This window comes from Pundamilia nyererei, unplaced genomic scaffold (assembly GCF_000239375.1).
Source record: "Pundamilia nyererei isolate P.nyererei 1_Seehausen unplaced genomic scaffold, PunNye1.0 scaffold00250, whole genome shotgun sequence".
Lineage (NCBI taxonomy): Eukaryota > Metazoa > Chordata > Actinopteri > Cichliformes > Cichlidae > Pundamilia > Pundamilia nyererei.
The window spans coordinates 107144-130588 of record NW_005187651.1 but is presented as its reverse complement, the minus strand read 5'-3'; the positions used below and the strand labels follow the sequence as shown (position 1 = coordinate 130588).

Genomic DNA, 23445 nt, shown 5'->3' with positions numbered 1-23445 from the left:
AAGACCATGAATTCATTTTTTGTCCTATCAGGAATTATAGTGATCTACTTACTGCAATGAAGCAACACATAAAGACACACATGAGTCAGAGCGATAGCATGTCCTGCATGCGTCTTTCAGTCTTGTATTTGTTTACAAAACTGGGTGCGTCTGTGTGTGATTAGCCTCGGCACTAATTAGCCAAAAGATTTAGCTGCTAAAATAGGGGGAACTACCCGTTTTGAATTTAATGTCACAGCTATAATACAGAGGCTGGATAAGAAACTTGTTACCTAAATGTAAACATGTAAAATTATTTTCTTTTTAAGTTGATTACGGTTCAAATTTGGAAAATGGAAGCAAGTTCCTCTGCTCTGTAAATGGTGTGAGGAATCAGCGCCACATATTTCATCACACAGACCTCACTTGGTTATAAAACAATCAGTTAATTGTTGACTTTCTTTTGAGCCTCTGAAATTGAAGGACTGCTCATAAAAGTGGCTGTAACTGGAAGCTGGAAGTCTACAGTCTTACTACTGCTTCTGTAAAATTAGCTTTGGTAGTTTATAGAGGCAAAAATAAAATTAAAAACAAGAAGTGCCATTGTCCAAAGGTTATGGACCTATGTGTATCAGAGCTTCCAAGCATGAAAGAATTTGTGTCAAAATTCAAGATGATGTATTGATGAAGGTAGGCAGGTATTCACAAACATAATCTAAGTAAAGTTTAATTTTAGTGGTTGCTGGGATATAAAATCACTATCTGTTAGAAATTGCATAAGATGATTTCTGATTTTCTTCCTAAAACAAGAAAAGAATAAAGTAAAAAAAAAAAATTCCTCTGGAAGCTAGGGAGTGTCCACACAGCAGGTTGGCAATCAGAAGCCATAGAAAGTCAGTGACATTCAGTGACTTTGAGTCACAGCAAGTGACATAACTGTGGGCATTGTGAAGCGGGCGGGTTAACCGGAATTAAACTTCTCCCAACTTTGAGGTGAGTGATTGAAACTAACAATGAGAGCAAAGAATGCTACTGTTTGAGATATGAGGGAATAGGTTTAAACCAGAGCCCTTGAGTAGCTTTTTAGTTGTTTTTTTAAGTTCTTGCCTTTTAAAATACATCTCAAACCTTTATACTGGTATAATGCTATGGCACGGCTAGCATATGTTACTAACATTCTGAACTATTGTGAGGATGATGGAGTCTCGCAATAGTTCAGCGTCACACGTGGTGATGGCACGACTCTCCTATTCAATGTTCTGGGTTTAATGCATTATAAGGTTGCTTAGGCAACTGGAGGGATTGGTCTACTAGTGTCCAGTAACTACCAAGCAAAAAGCAAGAAGAGAATCACTCGCTGTGTGGACAACTCTTTAGACTTTTACCACCATCTTTGCTATTGTGGGGTTCCTCCGTAGATTTAAAGTGTCATTGGAATCATATTTATGTCATACCACGTGTCTGTGAGTAAAAACATAATCCGAGCAAATGACCTTATTTCACCGGTGCAATTAGGTTAGTTATGCCTCTCTCTCTTGAAATGTGTCTAATATTTTTTATTTTCCACCAAAATAGTTTGCAGTTGATTATTAAAAAACATTGAGCTCAGTTCTTATGCTTTGTTAGCATACTTTACTGGTAAACAGCCTTGGAAGACCTGCAGATGAATTTGAACACTGTCATTTATGGGAAAAAACGAACAAAGATATAATTGGATTAAATGCGAGGACCTTGGTAGCTTACCACTTCAGTGAAATGTGTGCAAAGACTACTTTCTCTGTTTTGTTTATCTGTATGTCTGAGTCAGAAGCCTCTCTGTTCTGCTGTACTGCTTGTCTTTAGAGCAAGGTCAGGGTTTATTTATCACCCTTAAACTCTTCCAGCAGTCCAGGGGATGGAATTGCTTCACTTTCCTGGAAACTTTTTTTTTAACCATGAAACAGTTAGAGAAGATATTGAGGTTTCTGTTGCAGTCAGCATAAAATAGTAAATAGGTTTGGGAGAACAGCATGTATGTTTGAAAGATAACCTCAGATTGCTAGTGGTGCATGACTGTGTTGTTGTGTAACGTCACTTTGGGGCCACCATTTGAATAATAACCGATTTGAGAATATATTTATCTTTGAAAGAACAAAGATAACATTTTTCTGTTTTCATGTGAATGTAACACAACGTCCTAATTTAAACATCATTAAAACAATTATTTTATGACATCACTCGAAGGAATTAGTGGATTTACATAGATTTCTTTGAATTGCAGTAAAACGTTTACGTTTTTCACTTGTTAATAAACTGCAGAAGAATCTTTACACCAATCATATTCTTGTCGTTCTTTACTGCAAATAACAACTGCAGTGTAGACTCAACCTGCTGCCCTGTTTCAGTTCTGGAGGACTTACTAAAGCAGTACACACTCTTGTTAACATTTTGGAGATTGCACACAAGCTCATGCATGTAGCACATAACTTAATGTTGCCTTTCATACCTGATCTGAAAGCTCCCATGGTGCTTAATCTGCTGAGTAAATATTACAAACCTAGGCTGAATAGAGAGCAGTCATAACTCGCTGAATCATCCTGATATCCTGTCCTCCTGTCATGGTCCCTGTGCCTCACCAGCTGATCCTGTATTAGGCAACATGTTTTTTCTCTCTCTCTCTCTCTCACCTGCTGGGGCGGTGCTCATTATGGGCTCCCGCCCCTGGCCCACGCACCTGCTGCCTATCGGGATGATCACAATGCCGATTTAAGACAACAGCACTGTGTCACTCGTCGCTGGATCGTTGAGCTATCAGCGTCAGTCGCTCAGTAGTTTGTGAATCAGAATCTGTGAGTTCTTTCCGTCTGTTCGCCTCTAACTAAAGTTTCTGTGTACAGACCATTCCCGGACCTTTCCCGGACCTTCCTGTCATCCCGTGGACGAGTGAGTGGATTTGTGTTTCCCCAGTGTGGGGAGTGAAGAGAGAGAGCCTTTGGAGGGCGTCGGATTCCCGTCTTTCCCCTCACATACCCCGGAACCCTGGACCCCCCTCCCCTCCCTCCAGCACGTTGTAAATAGCATCACCTGGTGTCGTTGTGTAAATAAATTTGTAAACTCTGTAAAGAGTCCCGGTCTGCGCCTGAGTCCGTTAACTAAAACCTGACACCTCCCATAGGAGTCCAGCATGAGTAGAGGTCTCTTTTTTTCCTCTTGGACTTTCCCATTGTAGTGTACATTTCAGTGTTTCTTTCGTAACGCTACCGATCTCCGACCTGTATCCCCATGTGATGTCTGTGTTGTGTGTGTAAGGTCGGGGGGGTCCCATTTCACTGCAGGGCAATCTGCATGTGGCGAATAAAGCCTTGATTGATTGACATGCTTGTTCATCACAGTGGAATCTTGTAGTCACCCTTAAGAAATTTCATCACATGCAGCAGTAATATTAACATTTAATTTAAATGCAAACTAACATGTCTGATTTGTATTCTGAATTATGTTGGTGGCTTAGGTTTACTAATATAAATGCCCATAGGTGGGAATGTGAGTGCGGATGGTTGTCTGTCTCTATGTGTGACCTGTCCAAGGGGTACCCTGCCTCTCGCCTGATGGTAAGCTGGGATGGGCGCCAGCCCGCTTGCAACTCTGGTAAGGATAAGCAGGAGAAAATGGTGGATTTTTAGGATATTCGTTTCCTGTTGCGTTAATTGAATTTGCATCTTTTGACCTGATGCTTCCAGTGGTCTTTTCCCATGCTCCCAGATTAATTTAAAGACAATTCTAGATGCATTTCCAAATATCTGGTGCAGATTGTGACAAATAATCCGAATGTATCACACACCTGTATAATCTCGTTCAATAAATGAACGTGTTTTCTCGAGCAAATTTAAAAACAAACTTGAGACAAAGAGTCATGGCAAAATAACCTTAGAAATCACCATCATGGTGTTTAATCCATTAAGATTCTCTCCAAGGTACTGCAGCCACGTTCAGTAGTTTGTGAGTCTCTTTGGCTTCACCTTTGTCTTCAGTAACTTAAAATCCTGCTCTTTCAGGATGAGATCAGGTGATTGACTTGTCCCTTGAGGACTATTCAATTTCTTTGCTCTGAACATGCTTTGGGTCATTATTATTTGGTTTGGAGTTAGAGCAGGGCAATATGACCAAAAATGTTTATCATTATACATTTATACATTTGAAACACATTACATTTGCGATAAGGATATAACTGACAATATAATCGACACTTTACAACTCCACAACTTTATTGGTGCAACGAGAAAAAAAAAGTCATCAATGTATTTTCACTTAAACAAGCAGCTTTTTTATGTGCATTAAAGTTATATAAAAATGTAACAGTGCAAATCCTTGCTGACATTTAACCAAAAGGCATTTCCAGTGGAAATTGGCCGACATATCCTCAGCATAAGCATGTATAATATCCACAAAACGTAAAAGAGGTTATACACACACAATACGGTAATACTATGTTGAAGCACAGTACGTATCACTTTGCAAGGCTCCTGCCTACAATAGCAGTAATGCTCCGACAATCCATCAAGCGGTGCGGCTTCATAGCTTAGCAGTCGTGCTAAAACATTTGACAGATTTTCGAGTGCTGTCACCGTGTACATAAAATCGTTTTGAGGTCAGTAAACACAACCAGAATTCAAACATAAGGCACACGGGATGATAAGAGGCACTGTCGACTTTCAGAAAAATCAAAGGATTGATTTTAAGTGTGCCGTATTTTCCAAAAAAACTGTAATAACGACGGCCCGCTAGCATGCTCTACCAAAAATAGTGCTTAGTTGTGTATCTGACGGACAAAAGCTAAACCAGTTCCACACCACTGAAGTTGCAGCATTTTTACAAACCAGTTCTGGTTCATTCGTTTCATTTCGCCTTATCTCATTCTCCGTCGCCGCCATGCTTTTTCCGCCATGTGCGTATGAAAACAAAGGCACTGCCACTTCTGCTGGCAGCCACATCATCAATAAACACTAGCGTCGTTCCACTGGCAGCCATTTCATGAATATTTTGCCCATGTTTGACAGATAATGTGATGCGATTGTGATCGTGATTCTGTTTCTTGCCATACTTTTCTCTTCTCATCATTCTGGTTCAAGTTCATGTTTGTTTCATCTGTCCAAAGAAGTTTTTCTTCCAGAACTCTGCAGGCTCTTCCAGTCTAATCTGGTCTTTATGGTTTTGAGTGTAACCCACTCTGTTTGGATTCTTAAAGGAATCTATTGATTGTAGACCCTGACAACAATATGCCTCCCTCATCAAGAGTGTGAGAGTGTTGACTTGACTAGATATTTTGAAGGACCTTTTTTAAACCAAGGAAATCATTCTGCCATCATCCATATATTCACAGTGCTTTGGCCATTTCAAAAAATTTTTTTTTATATCTCTGGAACCCTTGAAAAGAAAATCTAAATCTTTTAGTAAGTCAATTTAGTTTGATATAAAATGATAAAAGAATAGACCTCACCTAGCCACGAAACCTCCTCTTATTGAATTGTCCTTTTACTTTTGAACCTTTGAGTCTATGTTGATTATGCATACAAAAAAAGTCTAATAGTCCACATTGTCATAGCCCTGGCTGTATTTCAATCCCATGTTTCTTTTGTCATGAAGTTGGATGGAGTTAAATGTGCCAGTTAAATGAATGACTTCATGAAGCCTCTTAATCACAGTCAGTGCAAAAAGAAGCTAGTAAATGATTAGGATGCACATGTTGTAACATGTAACTATCTAGCTTACTTAGTAGCGTAACTAGCAAATCCTCCAGGAGAACTTGTTTTCTCATCATATTGACAGTTGACATATTGTTCTGCAGCACTCGGCATTATTCATATTACGTCTTATTACTGGGGCATTTCATTCACTTGCAAGACGAGAATCTCTATCAGAGCAGTATGCTAGTGTCTGCATGTGATTTTTAACTCAAGTTCAGCACAAAAAAGGGATGAAGACGCCACTGTTTTGCATTAATTGTGCTTTACATGCAAGTTATTTACTTTGAGTACAACTCTCTAGAAGAAGAATCGAATACATGAGCAAAATCAAAGCAAAAATCTGAAAAAAGTGTCTGCTTTTGCATGTACACAGTTTAAGCACTTCAGACAACTGCGTATAAATGCCTCATCAAAACATCCAGCTTCATTCAGTTTCATCATAAAATGGTCATTCACATTTCATTTGTGTAGTCAAATATTTTATGAATGAATATAAATGGAAACTATGCTGGCTACATTAAACCGGTGGCATTAGAAGGCTGTGTGTCATCAAAGAAAAAGACGGTTCTGACACTAAAACCATCAGACAATAAGCTCCCCTGAAACATGATAATATTAATCAGTTGTTGTCCGCATATCTTTGGATTACTGTATTCTTAGTAAATCTGATAAAGACAGTATGAAATGAAACACCACAGATATCACCTGATTTGATGACATATAAAATGCAACCTTGCATATGTATTGAAATCTGTTCATGCCAGCTGATCTTCCACTACTAACACATGAATTTAAAGCATGGAGGGCAGCCCTACCCAAAAAAACCCACAATGCATACTGTAAAATAGCTCTCTATAGGCTGTCTTCATGTAAGTGGTATTTATGTTGTGGTGATGTTGTTTCAAACTGTAATTTGACATTGGCTAAATGTGGATGATAATTCAAAACAAGCCTGTTGCACCCGTGTAAACATCTTCCCTCTTTCCTATTCTTTTCATACCTTTGCATGTCTTTGGTGCCACTGAGTCAGGTGGTGCCATTTCGGAAAGGTAAAACGATTCAGTGTCTTACTGTTTCTGATGAAAACGTCTGCTCTGCTTAGCACCAGTTGCAGCAATGTTGTTTTTGAGGGGTAAAAATGTTCGCCTGACACCATAAAGTATATTCTTTCCTTCCCCCTCTTTGCCTTCATATTTGGGAGTATAGGAGACTTTGTTGTGTGTGTGTGGCAATCTGTACCAATGTACGTGTAGCGCCAGAGATTTCCCACTCATTCCCACATTTCCGACTCAATTTCTTATCAAGCAATGCAAATGGACAGGTAGTATGAGATAATTCTGGTTTCCTTCTGCTACGTGGTCTTGGTTTTCCACAACGATAACTGAAAAGGTTTGCTTCATATCAGGAAGACATAGCTGAGGTAAAGATGTGGCTACATGCCAGGAGTGTGCAAATGTATCGTCAGCCTTAGCCTCAAGACTTAAAAATTTACCACCTTGAGAGCTCAGATAGTTTGATGTTGTTTTTGCGCAGCAGGCTGATAACACAAGACATTTTATGAAATGGACTTATTCTCCAGGGTGCTCTCCGACTGAACTTCTGACTTCTTTTTGCTCCGAGGGCAGCAGAACAAATTGTTCAGAGCGCAGCTTGCATGGAAGCTCAGCAACAGAAAACTGCTCTCATTACTGACTCACAAAAGGATTCTTAATGATTTTATGCCTGCTCTTTCTCTGCAAGTCTATCAGTTTGCACTTACAAAATGATGACCAACACAAAACACACTGGAAAAATTTCCCTTTTACATTCTGTATGTGGCCAGCAGGAGGAGAATCTGTTTCAAATCTGTTTCATTTGATCTCTTCTGTTGTTCATAACACAGCAGACCAAATCTTGAATGGCTGAAAAATAAACTCACACAAGAATTAAAATGACCAGTAGCTCCTTTAATTGGCATCTCACCCAACTTCTGGTCTAAATAGAAAAGTCTGATGAATGTTTAAATATGTTTACCAGACGAAGTTTGCATATTACATGGTTTATTCAAACTGGCAACCTATTAAGGAAATACTTTAGAGAGAAAAAATTCAACAAGTTACTAACTATCTATGACTACTCAACATATTGATTTTTCAGGAAGTAAAAAAATTGCAGGCAGTTTTATTAACCTCTAACTACTACATGATTCACTGTCTTGCAAATATAGTCATTAACAAGTGTGATAAAGGTGGAGGTTCCCTTGTAACCCTTGAAACCTTTAAATCTCAGTGGCATGTCAAATATTCTATAAAAAGTAAATATAGTCACTTGAAATGCACAGGCTGCTCTGGCCCTCCCTGTTTCTAGTTTAAGCGCGAGGTCACTGATCTGTGAAACGGTTGGGTGTGACATTTTTTCGACCATCCCAGTTCTGGCATCCCGTCTGAGTTTTTAATAATTGATTGATTGGTAAATGTGTCTTGTTTGAATTTGAAAAGTTTAACTTACTGGGTAATGTTCAGCTGAAAATTAAACAAGAGCAAGAGTGAAATATTTCTAGAATGCTTCTAGCTGTTTGAGCACTATTTCTGTCCAGAGGGTCTCAGATGTGTCAGGCATTTTTCAGGCATGATGATCTCCTTGTGTGGCCCACAAGCGTTTCCCTCACCACGGCCTCCACTCACCTGTTGAAAGTTAAAAAAGGAGGGACGCTCTAAGAAACTAAGAGTCCACAAATGCACAGGACACACTGGAGAAAAGCTCTCTGGTATTGGAGCTCTCTTCCTGGACTTAAGTGCTCCTGGTATAATTGCTAAGTAGAGTAAGCTGCAGCTGGCAATACCCAATGGACTCTATGTGCTCCTCCATTGGTAATCCATAAGGAGTTATGGACAGCCCGTCTACCTACAAAAAGTGGCTGTTGTCAAATAAAGACAGTAGCCCTCCAGCCTGTGGGATACTCTTACATGTGCAGCTGCTGGTCCTTTCCAGGCGTGGAAACGTTAGTAACCTATAAAGAGTTGAAGTGAAACGAGGTGTTAAAAACAGTGAAAAATGCCCACTGCAGCCACTGTCTGTGCTTTTCATAGTGTATTTTATTTTTAATCATTGAGTTTCTTTCACATCTGTCAGCATTGTCAACTAGTCAGCCTTCAGCATACACAAAGTTGAGCTACGTGCTGAGGACTGCATGGGAAAAGGTGTGTGTAGGTTGAAAACCCCTCTGTGTAGGCAAATGTTTATGCAAACAGACACAACTGTGGTGCCATGTAATAAACATTAGTCAGGGGAGGGAAAGTAATACATGCCAACATAGGAAAAACCATGCTAGGACCTACTAGGTCTGTCACAGTCATGAAAAAACAAAAAGGAACACAGAAAGGTAGAGAAGTAGTCACACTCAAAATGTTCTTTTGTTCTGTGCACTTTAACACAATAACATTAAAAAGAAAAACAGAAGCACAATGATGGGATAAAGCGCTGCTGCACTGAAGGATCTGAAACAGTTATCCACACTTTTTTGGCAGGACTACTGCAGCTCCTTGTATTTTAGTTCGACTAATTCCAATCTCTGTTGTTTGCAGCTGCTTGATTGTAATTTCACTCCTGTTTTAGCTCAGCTGAACTGGCTACCTGTGGGGTTCTAAAGATTTTACATTTTTGTCATGTGCTTTTAAACACCGCCCTGTATTAACTCCTTAATACACATCTGTGAATGTGAGAGTGAATGAATAGTGGCATTGTAAAGCGCTTTGGGTGCCTTGAAAAGCGCTATATAAATCCAATCCATTATTATTAATATTATTATTATCTTTTAACTCCCTATTTTGCCTCTAGGTCACTGAGGCACTCATCATCCTAACAAGTTCTCGCAGTTCCCTCTTCTCACCTAAAGACTCAAAGCCATCAGGCCTCTGCTATTATTGGCCTTAAGCTCTGGAATAATCTTCCCATCCAACATAAGAACCTGTTCAACAACTGACAGTTTTAAATCAGACATTATTAACTGCTTCTGGTCCAGTCTGAGGTCCCTCGTGTTCTGGTCAAGCTTGCTGTTTGGCTGTTTTTTTTTTACCATTGTTTTTAGCATTGTTGGAATTTAGTCGTTATTCTTGTCATGGTGGCTGTTTTCCATGAGTTCTGTGTTTTCTCATTGTTTTTACCACTGTTAGTTATTTACCACTGTTAGTTGTAATTCTATTCTTGGAGATTTGGATTGTAAGTAAGTAAGGCTGTAAAGTGCAGTGGAACCCCGACTTACGAAATTAATTCGTTCCCGAGTCGAATCACCCATGGCACTTTTTGAGTGAGGTGATGCTGAACGATAGGCTATAGGCTAATTGCTAACTAGAACAACAATACGTTGTTCAAGGGGTTGTCACATGATTCGGAAGGCATTGTGGGCATTGTAGGCTCAGCCAATCAGAGCCAGCGGATTTCGTTACACGGACATTTTGCCGTAACATGGGCATTTCTGCCCATTCAGTGCCTTCGTAACTTGAATTTTTCTTTAAATGGGGTATTCGTAAGTCGGAGTTCCACTGTACTTTGCAATAGTTTCTGGTTGACAAGTTGGCATCTTCAATGCAAACTACAGAAGACTATGGCAAACTGTCACAAAGCAATCTGAAGGAAATTTTTGTTGCAGATCTGTATACCACTTCATCTTACAGCAACCATTCACTAGTGGTTGGTAATACACGTTTTCCCTAGTGGTCACCAGGTGGTCACTTACCATCTAAAGGGTTTAAACTGCCAACAAATCAATGGCTGGTTGGAAAATACACATTTCTCCGTAGTGAGTGTTGGTTGTAAGGTGGTCACCAATCAGTCTCTAGACCTGCGTAACCAGAGCCTAAGTTGTTAAATTATCTGATCCTGTCAATGGAGATGGCTTTATTACCATCTAACTCAGGGGTGGGCCAGTGTCCTGCAGGTTTTAGATGTGTCCTTGTTCCAACACAGCTCATGTAAACGGCTAAATTTCCTCTTTGGCATGTCTTGAAGTTCTCCAAAGACCTGGTAATGAACTAATCATTTGATTCAGGTGTGTTGACCCAGGGTGATATCTAAAACATGCAGGACACCGACCCTTGAGGCCTGGAGTTCCCCAACTCCTTACATAAAACTGCTTTGTTTACATTTTGCATGTTGCATTTTGTAACAAGTTGCATTTCTGATTTCAATATTTTTTAACCATATTAAAATTTCAATTGAATCGTGTAGAGCGCAGAGTTAGTTGTGATTATATTTTGGCTTTAATCATGAGACAAACATCTCGAGGGGGGAAAAGAAAAGAATCAATGAAAAGACTGATGCCACAAATAGAGTGTAGAATCACCTGCATCTGTGCCTTTTACACAAACAACAAAGTAGCTTCAGTTGCACGTAAGCTGGAAGCACTACATGAAGGAAAATTGTCTTGTGGTCTTGAATGATGTAGATGCACCCACTGACGTTATCAGGAGAAACAGGCAGATTTATTTGCATGTTTTTCAGTTTAAACAAATATCTAACTTGGCACTGATATATTTGTTGTACTTTGAGTTTTACATAGCGTCTGTTTGACCCAAACAGCAAACTGACATCTTAGTTTTGACCTTTCCGTGATCCTGTGTTGTGCTTTTTCTTTCACGCTTTAAGAATAGAGATGTACAGTGGCCTGTATTTAAATAAGTTAATAGCAGTTGTGTTTATTGTAGCTGCCCAGAAGGCTGAAACAGAAGGGGAAACATGAGACCAGATAAGGTGACACATTTATGTGTTTCCTCCTTTACTTTCCTTCTGTAAGAAGCTGCCACACGATCACCTGCATGGTTTTGCAAGGGAAATTGGCCAGTCAGAGATCTGAATTGAGCACGTGCTCTCGTACTCTACAGACAAACAGAAAATATAGTCAAATGCCCGTCATTAGAGGCCCAGTTAAACTGATAGCAAAGTGGCTGTTTGTGTTTTCGCGTCATGCCTTTTGTGTCCTGTCACTTTGCAGGAAAACGGCTCAGTGCAATGAGAATATTCCTGTTTGTTTGTGTCTAGACGGTTCTGGACAGGAGGAGATGGAGGCTCAGAATGGACCCCATGACCCATCACACAGGAGGAAAGATCAGAAGTCATCACAGGTACACTGAGCGATTATAAACTATGCGTCATCATTTGGTCAGCTGGTGTTTAAAGCCAGTCATGGAATGAATGTGTGTGTGTTTGCTCCTGTTTGTGGAGCAGGCCATGATGCACAATGAAGAGGATTTGGATGATGAGGAAAGAACAAGAAGGAGAGCTGAAAGAAGGAGGGCCAAAAGGAAAGTAAGTAAGAAAAAGTCACAACAGCACTGTACAAAGTCTTGAACCACCACTAGGAAAATGTGAAGTAGGTACAGCAATTTATTTAAACGTGTAAACATGAATGGTATTAATGTACAAGCCAAAGTAGTCTTCCTGCATAGCTCTCCAGGCTTCTTGAAGGGCATTTAAAGCTGCCATTCTCTGTTAAAATTATCCCACACTGCTTCAATAAAGTTGAGGTCTGGGATCTGGGGAAATCCATGGCAGATAGTGTTTCATTGTGTGTTCATGTATGCTTTTACTGCAATGGGATTGTTTTTAGGATAATTTTCATGCTGAAATGTGAAGCTGTTGGTTATCAGATCCCTTCCAGATAGCACTGCACGGTGGATCAAAATCTTCGTGTACTTTTCTTTATTCATAATTCTAGTAATTTTGACTTCCAAACAAGGACGGAGCCTCTGCTTTGTGTTACAGGTTGGCTGTAGACACTCATTGTTGTACTTCTTTCCTGTCCGCCTCTGCTTATTGATGATGTGAAAGTTAAGTTAAAATGATCAGATTCAAGGAGTGGATAAGTGGAAAAGCAGCCAACCTTCAAAAAGCCTGGAGAACTAGTGCCAAAAAACCCCCACTTTAAAAACGACACGAGTGTCTGGCTGCTTGGAAGCGAAGTGTAAAGAACAGAGTGGTGGTTCAGGTCTACACAGTACTATTACGATACCTACAGCTTATATAGTATGTTGTCAGTGTTAAAAGCTGTTTTCTAACTGAAATGACTGCATCTGCTACATTATCATACATCTTAGCACTACTCACATTCCCTGCTGCTCCACCTGTTCACACACATTGTTTAAATGCATTAACCAACCTCTTTCCTCATTTTATGATACATTCTAATACACGTGTGCTTCTCCACCTCTGTTTACTCATGTTTCATGTCATCATCTATCATCCAATAGCCATCATGTCCTTGCTCTTAATTTCAGAGGCAGAAAGAACGGAGGAAACTAGAGCGAAAGGAGAGGATGGAGGATGCTTCAGAGCAGGTGCGGTGCTAATATTCACATTTGTCTTTCTTTCTTTCTCTTTTCTTTCTTTTCACTGCAATCATCAGACCACATCACCTGATGCCTCATACCCTTTCACACACTTAGCTGGGACACTATCTGAGTTGCCTTATCCTGCCCACACTTGCTGTGCTTCTGCAAGCCACTTTGCAGTCCACCTTCACTCCACGTTATGCAGTATCTGATTCATGTAATAAGTCTTTTTTCTGCTTGGTGTCTTTGTGTTGTTCTACTGCAGGCAGCAAATATATGTTACCACAGGTGGAACTGTCATCTTTTTACAATGGTGGTTTAATGACAACACTTACTATTATACAGTATTATATATGTTCTTAAACTATATACAAAATTACAGACAATAGAAATCTGTTGTGTAGAAATCACAGCTCTTACCTTTGTCTGTAGGTTGCACACAAAACCATTTACTCTGCTACAGCCCCATTCAGTGTCCTTTGCTCTGAGGTCAGCTAGGCTGTGTTTTATTGTAAATTTAAAGACAGGTATCAGTTCTCACAGGTATCTGCATCTTACTTATTTTTTATTATAAGTACAAAAGTCATAAGTCTGTATTTTTATGTACAGTCTGTGATTTAGATTGTAATTGCTCAACATTTATTTTTAAAGGCTTTATTATAACAACATTTTGCTCTTCTGTTATAATGTAGGCTCTTATAAAATGCATAAGAGAAAACAATCACATCACCACTTGTTTTCTTCTTTATTGGGTTTACTGGCTGCTTTAATCTAACACATAAATGCTCACTTTCTGTCAAATACAACACAAAAGAGAGAGACTGCCTAATACTGAGTGAAGACAAATTCTTCTTACAAATCCAGTTCATCAAAAGCTCAAGGTTTCGAGTTGTTCTACTCCCACACTGAAGAAGGCCTAGCTTATCCAGTCACTTTATATAATGATTTTATAGTTATTCCACAGTGATGCTTTTATTTTGTAACAGGAAGAGGAAGCAGCTGGAGAAGTGTCAGATACTGACAGTGATGAGGAGATGAAAGAAGAAGAGCGATGGACTGCCGTTCATTCCAGAGCCAGATGCAATCCTGAATCAGTGGCTGCCGTCACAACGGAGAGCAAGACGAACCGCCAGCTGTCCCACTGGATGTCAGATGAGGTGGGTTGAAGCAAGGTAGCCGTACTTAGTGTTTTATCCCGTCCATTTGGTGGGAAATAAATAATAAAACAGAGTGTCTGTGAACATATTTCATCCAGCGAAGCAAAAGAGAAACTCAACGGTTTAACAGACCTGCAAGGTGTTCTGGAAGTACGACACATGAGGCTTATCATAGAAAACACTGATTTCTACTCTGTAATAACCTGCTCCAAACATGCTTGGTATGACTTGCACTTGGTATGACGGTGCACCGTCATGCACATACACTGTTCAAAAGGCTTAAAGCAGTGGCAGTGGCAGATCTCAATGCATTTTAAACATCTATCCTGACATGGACTGGGTGTTTTGTTAGGACCCAAAGGAGGCCACATAACCTGATGGAAATAAAAATGATCAACCTACAGAGGGCTGAATTCAAAGACACCCAAAAGTCAAAGATTTTGCTGAAATTGCATTGCTGCAACTCATTTAATAGTTTGATTGGGCATGCTTGTATGCATGCCTAACAATATGCTCCAAGTGAATCAATGGATGGTGTCCTGGGGGAACTCTATGAGGTCCAGGGTATCACTGACCTCGTGGATAGTCTGAGGTGCAACCTGGAGCCATCAGATGGAACGAAACATGATGTCTCAGAGCTATTCTATTAGATTTCAGTCAGGCGAGTTTGAGGGTGAGTCAGTGGTATCACATTTCCTTCATCCTCCAGGAACTGCCTGCATGCTCTTGCCATACCAGGAGGACCCAGGACCTACAGCACCAGTGTGGGGTGTTGACACTGGATCCAAGAATTTTATCCCAATCCATAATGGAAGTCAGGTTGCTGTTGCCTAGCCTGTAGAGGTCTGGGTGTCGGTCCATAGATGTGCCATTTTAGACAACCACTGCTGAACAATGCTACAGGCAGCGACCTGTTCCTATCTGTGAAAAGCACAGGGCGCCGGTGGTGGAGATGTCAATTGTGGTATTCCATGGTAAATGCTAATTGGCCCCATGGTGCAGGGCACTGAGCACAGGGCCAGGGCGGGGGGATGTTGGGCGCTAAATGAAGTTTGTTTCTAAATATTTGGTCAGAGACATTCACGCAGTAACCTGCTGGAGGTCATTTTGTAGCTCTGGCAGTGATCATTCTGTCCCTCCTCGCACAAAGGAGCAGATAGCGGTCCTGCTGATGGGTTAAGGACCTTCTATGGTCCTGTCCTGCTTTCCTAGAGTAACTGCTTGTCTCCTGGAATCTCCTCCGTGTTCTTGAGACTGTGCTGGGAGACAGCAGACCTTCATTATCTGTGCAACCTCTGTAGGATCCAAGTATCACCTCATGACACTGACTCTAACCAAACTGACAATTAATGAAAAAGGTCAGAAAAGATGAGGAGGGAGAAAACCTCTGTGTCCATGGTGTCCCACACCATTCCTGTTTCACGGGTTGTCTCATTGTTGTCCCTTTAGTGCAGCTGTTGTTATTTTCATGAATATCAAAGCAGCTGACTTGATGTTGTACTCTGATTAAAAATCTTTCCCTTAATAATTTTAAGCAATACGGGTCTTAGACTGTGAAAGACTTGTACACAACACCTGTATTCCTATTATCATAAAATTAAACCTGCACTGACTTTTATGTGTTTCAGAACTATTTGAACACACACAAAGACACGACTCAGAGTCTTAGAAAGTATTTGCATTTCTATGAATAGGTAAGCTCTGATTTATGGATAAACTGTGACTTAGGCAACTGATGTGAGAACTAAGAGATCTGTGCACAAACACAGTAAAACCTCTAAAAAATACTAAAGCTACTGCGCCGTGTTTTGGATTCAGCGCCTCCAGTTCTGGATCATAAAGGATCATAAAGATCAGCCAGTCTGATTTATGTATTTTTAGCTCGGAGCAGGTCAGAGCAGATTGACATCTTCAGTTTTTGTTACTCTATAATACTGAAGGTTTTGTGTTACTTCCTGTGGTTCAGGAGCCTGAGTGGGATATCAGCAGTGCATTTGTGGCCAACGCTGCCAACAACATTAAACTGAAAGGCCTGATGAACAGAGCAAAGCAAATCTCCAGAGAGAACAAGGAAAATGAGGCCAGGAGCAGCCAGGTACTCTCTCTCTGTCTCTCTCTCTCTCTCACTCACACACACACACAGCCCAGAGATGAGCTTATATGATCCATCCTCTTTCTGTCACGATCCTGGGTCTTAGGACCCAGTGTTTTGAGTTTTAGTTCATCTTGATGTTTGTAGTATGTTAAGCTCATTAGGCCTCCTATGTTCATTTGCTTATTAGTTTCCCCTTGTGTTTCCAACCCATGTTAAGTCTCCCCTGCTCTTCATGCGTTTCATGTCTGTGTCTTACGTTGTCAAGTTCGGGTTGTCATGTCTATGTCTCATTATGTTTCCTGTGTTATTGTGAAGAGGTCTGGTGTTTCTGTGTTCATCATGTTCAGTTTTACTCTCCCACTGTGACGTCATTATGTTCATGTGTGCCAGCTGTTTCCCCATGTGTTCCCACTTCCCTCATCATCCTGTGTGTATTTAGTCCGTGTGCTTTCAGTCATTTGTTGTCAGGTCGTCTGCTCATCCATGGCTCATCTCCAGGTACCCATGTCAGTTCACTATGGTTAAGGTTTTTCATGTTTTGTTATTAGTTCACCCAGTTTAGGTTATTGTTTAGTTTTCACCGATGCCCGATTATTTTTACCCTCGTTGCTAGCCTCAATAAACGGCTTGTTTTGTTTATCCACACTACGTTTTGGTCTGCGTTTGAGTCCTCCTCTGCAACACATACGGTCTGCCCCAGCCAGACCGTGACACTTTCATGTACGGCTGGCTAAATGTATTTTGAGTTAGAAACCAGTGACGTGACTGCAGTGACAGAACTTACTGTGGTGATTTCAGGAGGAGAACACAGAAGAAATGAGGAGGATGGGGGAGTCCCTGACATGTGAGTCTGCTCATGTGTTCTTCTTCAGCTCTATCCTGCAGCCAATGTTCCCTCTAATTTTTCATGTGTCTGAGCGAACACACAAACTTCCTGAGCGGACACTTGGACCACTGTAAGCCACAGCAGATGTGTGCACTGTGGTCACACCAGCATCGAATCCATCCAAGTTACATGGTTTATTAAAATAATCACATTACAGCATTTACATTTATGTTACACTACTTTTAATTAACTGCTTTAGCCCACTTACAATGAAAATTTAAAAAAAAAATCTTGTTCATGACCTGTGTAGCATGTTAATACAACTGGAAATAAAAATAACTTGAACTCCAATTTTGAAAACACAACTTTCTTTTTTCTTTTTTTTTTCTTCTTCTTTTGTTTTTTTTATAAAGCTCTGACTTGTATTATGAGTCTGTGGTCTGGGAGAGAGTCCTGTGACTCTGTCTGCAAAATACAGCATATAATGACCAATGTTGGGCAATTAATTATATAGTTACTAAAAAAGTTACTGAGTTTTGCAAACAAAGTTTTTTGCAGCTGTTTACCTAAAAATGCAGCTGAGGCGTTTTTTTAAATAAACATTTCAAATTATTTACAGAACAATCAGCTGTTCTGCATCAAATTTGATGCCACACAAATTATTTGTGCCACTCCAAAATATCATTTCTGTCCACTATGAGATAAAGGAGAACAACAGCCTGATACCTGCAGGCCTGACAACAGCAGATGTATCACTGCTGTAACACCTGTAACATTCAGCAGTCGCCTCATTGTTCTGACACACACACAACAAAACTATTGACTACACTACACACTAACTACACAAGATTTGCGCTAAACGTCGCAAATCTCTCACATCTCAAACACCGCCTTCACTCCTAAAACTTCCCCCTTTATAAACCACTAAATGCCATGTTGCCATATTATTTTTGATTGGTCGACATGGTACATTTTTTGACCAATAGGAAAGGCTGGGTTCCGTCTGTCCTGCTCACATCTCCAATGGTTGTACACGTTGTCATTAACGTGGCTTCACTCCACATCAGCCACGCCGCTTTGCTCGCTAAAACACCGGTGTCGGCACATGAGGACGCTGTCATAGCTTGTCAACGACGTTGATTAGCTGCGTATATACGAATGTGAATCGCGTGATTGGCTGGACTATGGGATAAGGTGGCAGCGTTCTGATCCCACACGGGAGCAGCCAGTCACTGACTAACACTGCAAAACAGATTGTATGTCCATCCATTCGCTTCCGCTTATCCTTTTCAGGGTCGCAGGGGGCGCTGGAGCCTATCCCAGCTGTCATAGGGCGAAAGGCGGGGATTGTTAATGTATTTACTTTAATTTCAATTCAGGTTACCGGTAGATTTTTTTTATGCACAAAACAGATTTTTTGTGCGCAGAGACCGTGCCAGCAGTGCGCAATTGCGCACGCGCGCAGCTTAGAGGGAACATTGCTGCAGCCTTGCAATAATTTCAGTGCACAAGATGCCATCAGTCCATTTTTAGATTTAAGCCCAGTCAAATTCCAAATTTTGGACCAAATTTGCAAAATATTTAGTCATTCCCCAAAAAAGGAAGAAACATTTCCTCTCTCTAAAAGATGGTGTCTATTTCAGGAGCATCAGTATTCGATTATGTAACTCATGAATAATATGTGCTTATATATACTCATTGGCCTTTTAATTATGCACGTCTTGTAAATTTTATGTTTAGGAAGCAACTACGTTTTCAGTTTTTTTAAATATTGTCAACAAAAGTGATCAGTCTACTTTGTTTATTACTGAGTCTGTAATAATGGCAACAGTTGTAATGATAATAATATTAATAATGATAAACAAAAAGGAAAATGCTAATCATAAATTGTTGCTGCTGGATTGTTTGCCTGTAGGAAAGCGAGTTGCTGTTTATGAAAGTCAGACGGTTGCAGCAGCACAGAGAACTGAAAACAGACATTGCTACATTGGATGGTTTGGCCTAGCCAAAAACATACCTAATAAAGTGGCCAGATAGTGCGTAATAAGTAAGAATTAAGACAAAAAAATGAATGTGTCACCCCTACTCTACGCATAAAAGTGTGTGTGACCTTCTCCAGTGCAGGGCATTAAGATGTTCGAGCAAGCCCAGTACACAGAGGCGGTGGACATGTTCACAGAAGCCATCTTCTGCGACCCCAAAGATCACAGGTGAGCTGACCTGTGAACCCAGACTCCAGCTCAGACTTCAGCCTTTTTCACATCCACTTTGGTTGAGTAAAGTCTCCTGCTGCCTGTGTGTGCGTGTCTCTTCTTGTGCCTCAGGTTATATGGAAATCGGTCGTACTGTCACTGGTTTCTGGAGCGGTACTCCTCAGCTCTGAGTGATGCTCGAAGGTCCATCCAGCTGGCTCCCGACTGGCCGAAGGGATACTTTCGTAAGGGCTGTGCTCTGGTGGGCTTAAAGGTCAGTGAGTTCTATATAACAAATAATACATTTCAATGCCAAGCAACTGTGTCTTTATTTTTATATGTTTCTGCATAAAAGATGCTACAACACTCTATTGTTTTATTTCCTCCACTCCTTCTTTCACTAACTGCTGTTGCGTGTCTGTGTAAATGACAGCGGTACAGTGAAGCAGAGAAGGCCCTGGAGAAGGTGCTGGAGTTGGATCAGAATTGTAAGGAAGCATCCAAAAAACTCCTTAACTGTCGGGTCTTCCAGCTCATGGTGAGGAACGTCACGAGTGACTTCAGGGTTCTGGGGTATAACAGCTGCCTGGAAGATATTTTAAAAACTTAAATTTACAAAAACATTTCACATTCTTTAAAAAAGTATAAAACATCCTAAATTCTTGGGAACACCAGTTACTGTTGGTGCTTAGAAATGCAGACAAACCAAAGTGAGCTGTTTACTGCTGGTGTCCAACAGGACGATGGGACACGACTGAGAGAAAAAGCTCAACTCAGCTGCACATTGTCCTTAAACTCCACCAGATTCCTTCATTTATTCACACAGTTTTAGATGTGTACCTGTTGTAGTTTACGTTTGAATTTCATCGAATGTGAGATTAGACATTGAACTTAGATGACTTAGAAAATAGATAAAAGCTTATTATTGTTATAAGCCAATATTCTGTAAGATTTTTTTTTGCTGAAAATGAGCAATAAAAAGTCAATTCTGTGTTTATTAAATCAAACTCGAGCTGATGTTGCTTTCCAAGTGATGACAGTAAAATGTTTCTATTGTCTGACATAAATGATTTTTAACTTTGTTTTTGCAGGAGATGGGTTTCGATGAGGCGCAGAGCAAAGAGCTTCTACAAAAGTTCACCACTGTTCAGGCAGTCGTCAACCAATTTGAAGCCAGAAGTAAGAACTGCCTGCAATGTCACCTTTGTCCACCATGAGGCAGCACTGTTGCATAATGACAGTATTTTGTAATAAAACCAAAATTAAAGCAAGTTTAAGGAGTTTGTTTGTTTAAATCGTTTTGTGACAAAGTATTTCGTTTTTCTCTCTCGTAGCTCTGAAGCTCTTTTCTCAGCAGGACCAGAGTGGGTAGGTTATTACCTCACCCATCTATCACACATTCAGAAACCCAGAGCACCTTTCCGGGAAATCTTTGTTGTGATTTGAATGGAATGAAACACAACAAGTTTCTTTTATTTCCTTCATAGAAAGAGACATGTAGATACAAGTGAGAAAATTGTTCTGCATCTTTGTCATCTGTTAACACTGAACAATAACCACACTTTCCCTTCTGTGTGGTCGCCACACTTGTTTCCTTCGCTTCTCTGTTTTTTCCTCCTGTCTTTCAGAAACTGTCGCTCTCTGTGGGTTGGAAACGTTACACAGGAAGTTACAGAGAAGGACCTCTGTGATCTCTTCAAAATGTAAAGACTGTGTGTGTGTGTGTCTGTGTGTGTCTATGAAGACATTAAAGCTTTTAAAGAGTTTCCAGCAGTGATAGTTTATTAATAGTATTAACCTTTTCTGTGTGTGTTCAGCTTCGGTGAGATTGAAAGCATCAGAGTTCTTCATGAACGCTTCTGTGCCTTTGTCAACTTCAAGAACGCCAACATGGCTGCCAAAGCCCTGGACAAGCTGCAGGTGTGTGAAGGGCCTAGAAACCGTCTTCATCATTGGGACTGTCTGTGTCTTGTTACGCTGATTGTTACTTCTGAGTTTCAAAAAACTGAATATTGTCATGAAAATTTGTCTTAAAAAAGTTTAACTGCACTGTGTCCTTCTGTCCAGGGGGTGGAGCTCGGGGGCAACAAGCTGGTGATGAGGTACCCAGATCGCTGGATCCACAGGACTGTGTCCTCCATGCAAAGAAGCAACAGCAGCTTGGCTTCCAACACTGCAGGAACTCAGCCAAGTTCAGCTGCCTCTGGGTACAGAGCGACTCATTAATGTGTATCTGTGGGCTTTCCAGAGGGAGGGTCCCTTACAGTGTGACACAAACAAAATCACCGTAGAATAGTTTTCAGTAGTAGCTGAGAGATGTTACTTTTCTTATTGATCTCTTATCGGATCTCCTCTGCTTCTGTCCACACAGGTCCCGATGGCGGGCACCTTTAAATGGAGATGAGTGCTTTTACTGGCGGACCACAGGCTGTTTCTATGGCGACAAGTGCCGCTTCAAACACATACCAGACCAGCAAGGTCGAGACAAGAAGCCTTGGCAACCATGATGTCCCTTATCTTTTCAGCTCCTGCCCGCAAGGCACATCAAAGACGGGCGAGGGAACAAGAAAAGCAGCGATCGATGAGGAAGAGGAGAAGACGGTCCACTTGGGAACACTGATAACTGAATGTTTGTGAAGAAACCTGAGACATGGATCACATGTGATAACCAAAGTCAGAAGATGTGACTCTGAAATAATGAAGGACGTTATGCAGACCCTGCAAGAATAAATCCATTTTAAAGAAAATCTTGTAGCAGAGACAGTCCTCAGTGGAAATGTATTTTTCAAGGCTTCACTTGGATTTCAGAAACAGGAGCTCCTGGTTTGTGCACAGACGCATGTCACAGAGATTTATGGTCCAAATGTTTGGTTGAACCATGTTGGAAACACTTTAGTCTGACACTGGGACAGATTTTAAAAATAAGTTATTTTCATATCAGTAAAATTAGATTTTGCATATAAAATGTATAAATATTTGCATAAAACAATAAAAACTGATATATGAGACCTTTTATTTTCCCTTACTGTTTGTTGTTTTAGTTTCCAGCTGCTTGCATTTGTTCTTCAGAGAAATTCTCGGGTTTGGGAGTGATGGTTTGATCTTCGCTCTGTGTTATTAAAACAGAAGACAGAGATACAGACGCTCTCATTATGTGTGTTCATGCGTATTAAACTCTTATTTTTCAGTAATGTGAGGCAGAAGAAAGCAATCCCATTGTGAGCTATTTGATTTATTGTTGAGGAGTCTACCAACCACAATCTAAACAGAAGTGGGTTTTCGTTTGTTTGTGTTGTCCGAGACCACATCCTCCTGAACAAGTGCTCTATGTGTTAGCTAATTGAGTTTGCCCGGGGCAGAGTGTGCCTGCAGATGGGTTTGAATAGAGATGAAAGGAGCAGCTATGGGTTTATAAGCACCATGAGTGGATCGTTCAGTTTTCCTCCTCTCTGTCAGGTTCTTGGTATTCTGTCAGACTTGTTACTAAATTGTTTTTATTTCCGTGTACAAAATGTATAAGCTGTTTTATTGCTTTCTTAATTAATGCACCTCACCCTGCAAACCGAACCTGCAATTTCATTGGACTTTGTGTTAAAGCTTCCCTTCCACCAATGTAGGTTGTTGACATGCACATCTTTTCATGTGCTACAAAGCATTCTGTTTTATGGCTTTGTTCTGCTTGGCTCTACAGCCTTCTTTTACTTTTGATTTAGTTTGGTGACATTTTTCCTAATTTTATTGTATTTTCTTGGCAGCCCGCTATACAAGCATGTTCTTATCAACCCAAAGCACTCTGCTTCTTTTTTAGTTTCAAAAAGACACGTCTCCACTTTCTCTTCCAGCTTTTAGTTTAGGAATCAACTCGTCCTTTGCCAGTATAATCCCTGTTTATGAACATGCTACATCTTCCTGTTTTTTGTGGTTGCTGTCCTTGCTAAATAGTAAATAGACTGGTTATTATAGCGCACTTTTCTACTCTATCAGAGCACTCAAAATGCTTCATACAATTTGCTTCGTTCACATTTGTTCAGACAAGCACTTTTTTTTCAAAGCGTAAATGCCTTCTATTCATACACATTTATACTCTGAAGGAAGTGTAAGGATATTTGGCATGCAGACTGAGAGCAGCCAGGCACCAAACCACCAACCTTCTGATGTAGATGACCCGCTCT

General features: G+C 40.5%; 1 protein-coding gene across 1 annotated transcript in view; it reads left to right on the top strand.

Annotated features, from left to right (window-relative positions):
- The window catches only part of LOC102200804 (hsp70-Hsp90 organizing protein 3-like), a 27404-nt gene extending 5127 nt beyond the window's left edge, over nucleotides 1-22277 (top strand). Inside the window, exons 2-16 of the mRNA XM_005749577.1 lie at nucleotides 11715-11797; nucleotides 11901-11981; nucleotides 12950-13009; nucleotides 13990-14160; nucleotides 16127-16255; nucleotides 17054-17099; nucleotides 19201-19291; nucleotides 19406-19547; nucleotides 19707-19811; nucleotides 20365-20452; nucleotides 20608-20641; nucleotides 20902-20976; nucleotides 21091-21193; nucleotides 21341-21480; nucleotides 21645-22277. Of these exons, the coding sequence (XP_005749634.1) occupies nucleotides 11715-11797; nucleotides 11901-11981; nucleotides 12950-13009; nucleotides 13990-14160; nucleotides 16127-16255; nucleotides 17054-17099; nucleotides 19201-19291; nucleotides 19406-19547; nucleotides 19707-19811; nucleotides 20365-20452; nucleotides 20608-20641; nucleotides 20902-20976; nucleotides 21091-21193; nucleotides 21341-21480; nucleotides 21645-21780 (1484 nt within the window). The 3' untranslated portion in view covers nucleotides 21781-22277. The remainder of the gene's footprint in view (nucleotides 1-11714; nucleotides 11798-11900; nucleotides 11982-12949; nucleotides 13010-13989; nucleotides 14161-16126; nucleotides 16256-17053; nucleotides 17100-19200; nucleotides 19292-19405; nucleotides 19548-19706; nucleotides 19812-20364; nucleotides 20453-20607; nucleotides 20642-20901; nucleotides 20977-21090; nucleotides 21194-21340; nucleotides 21481-21644) is intronic.
- The last annotated feature ends 1168 nt before the right edge of the window (nucleotides 22278-23445 follow it).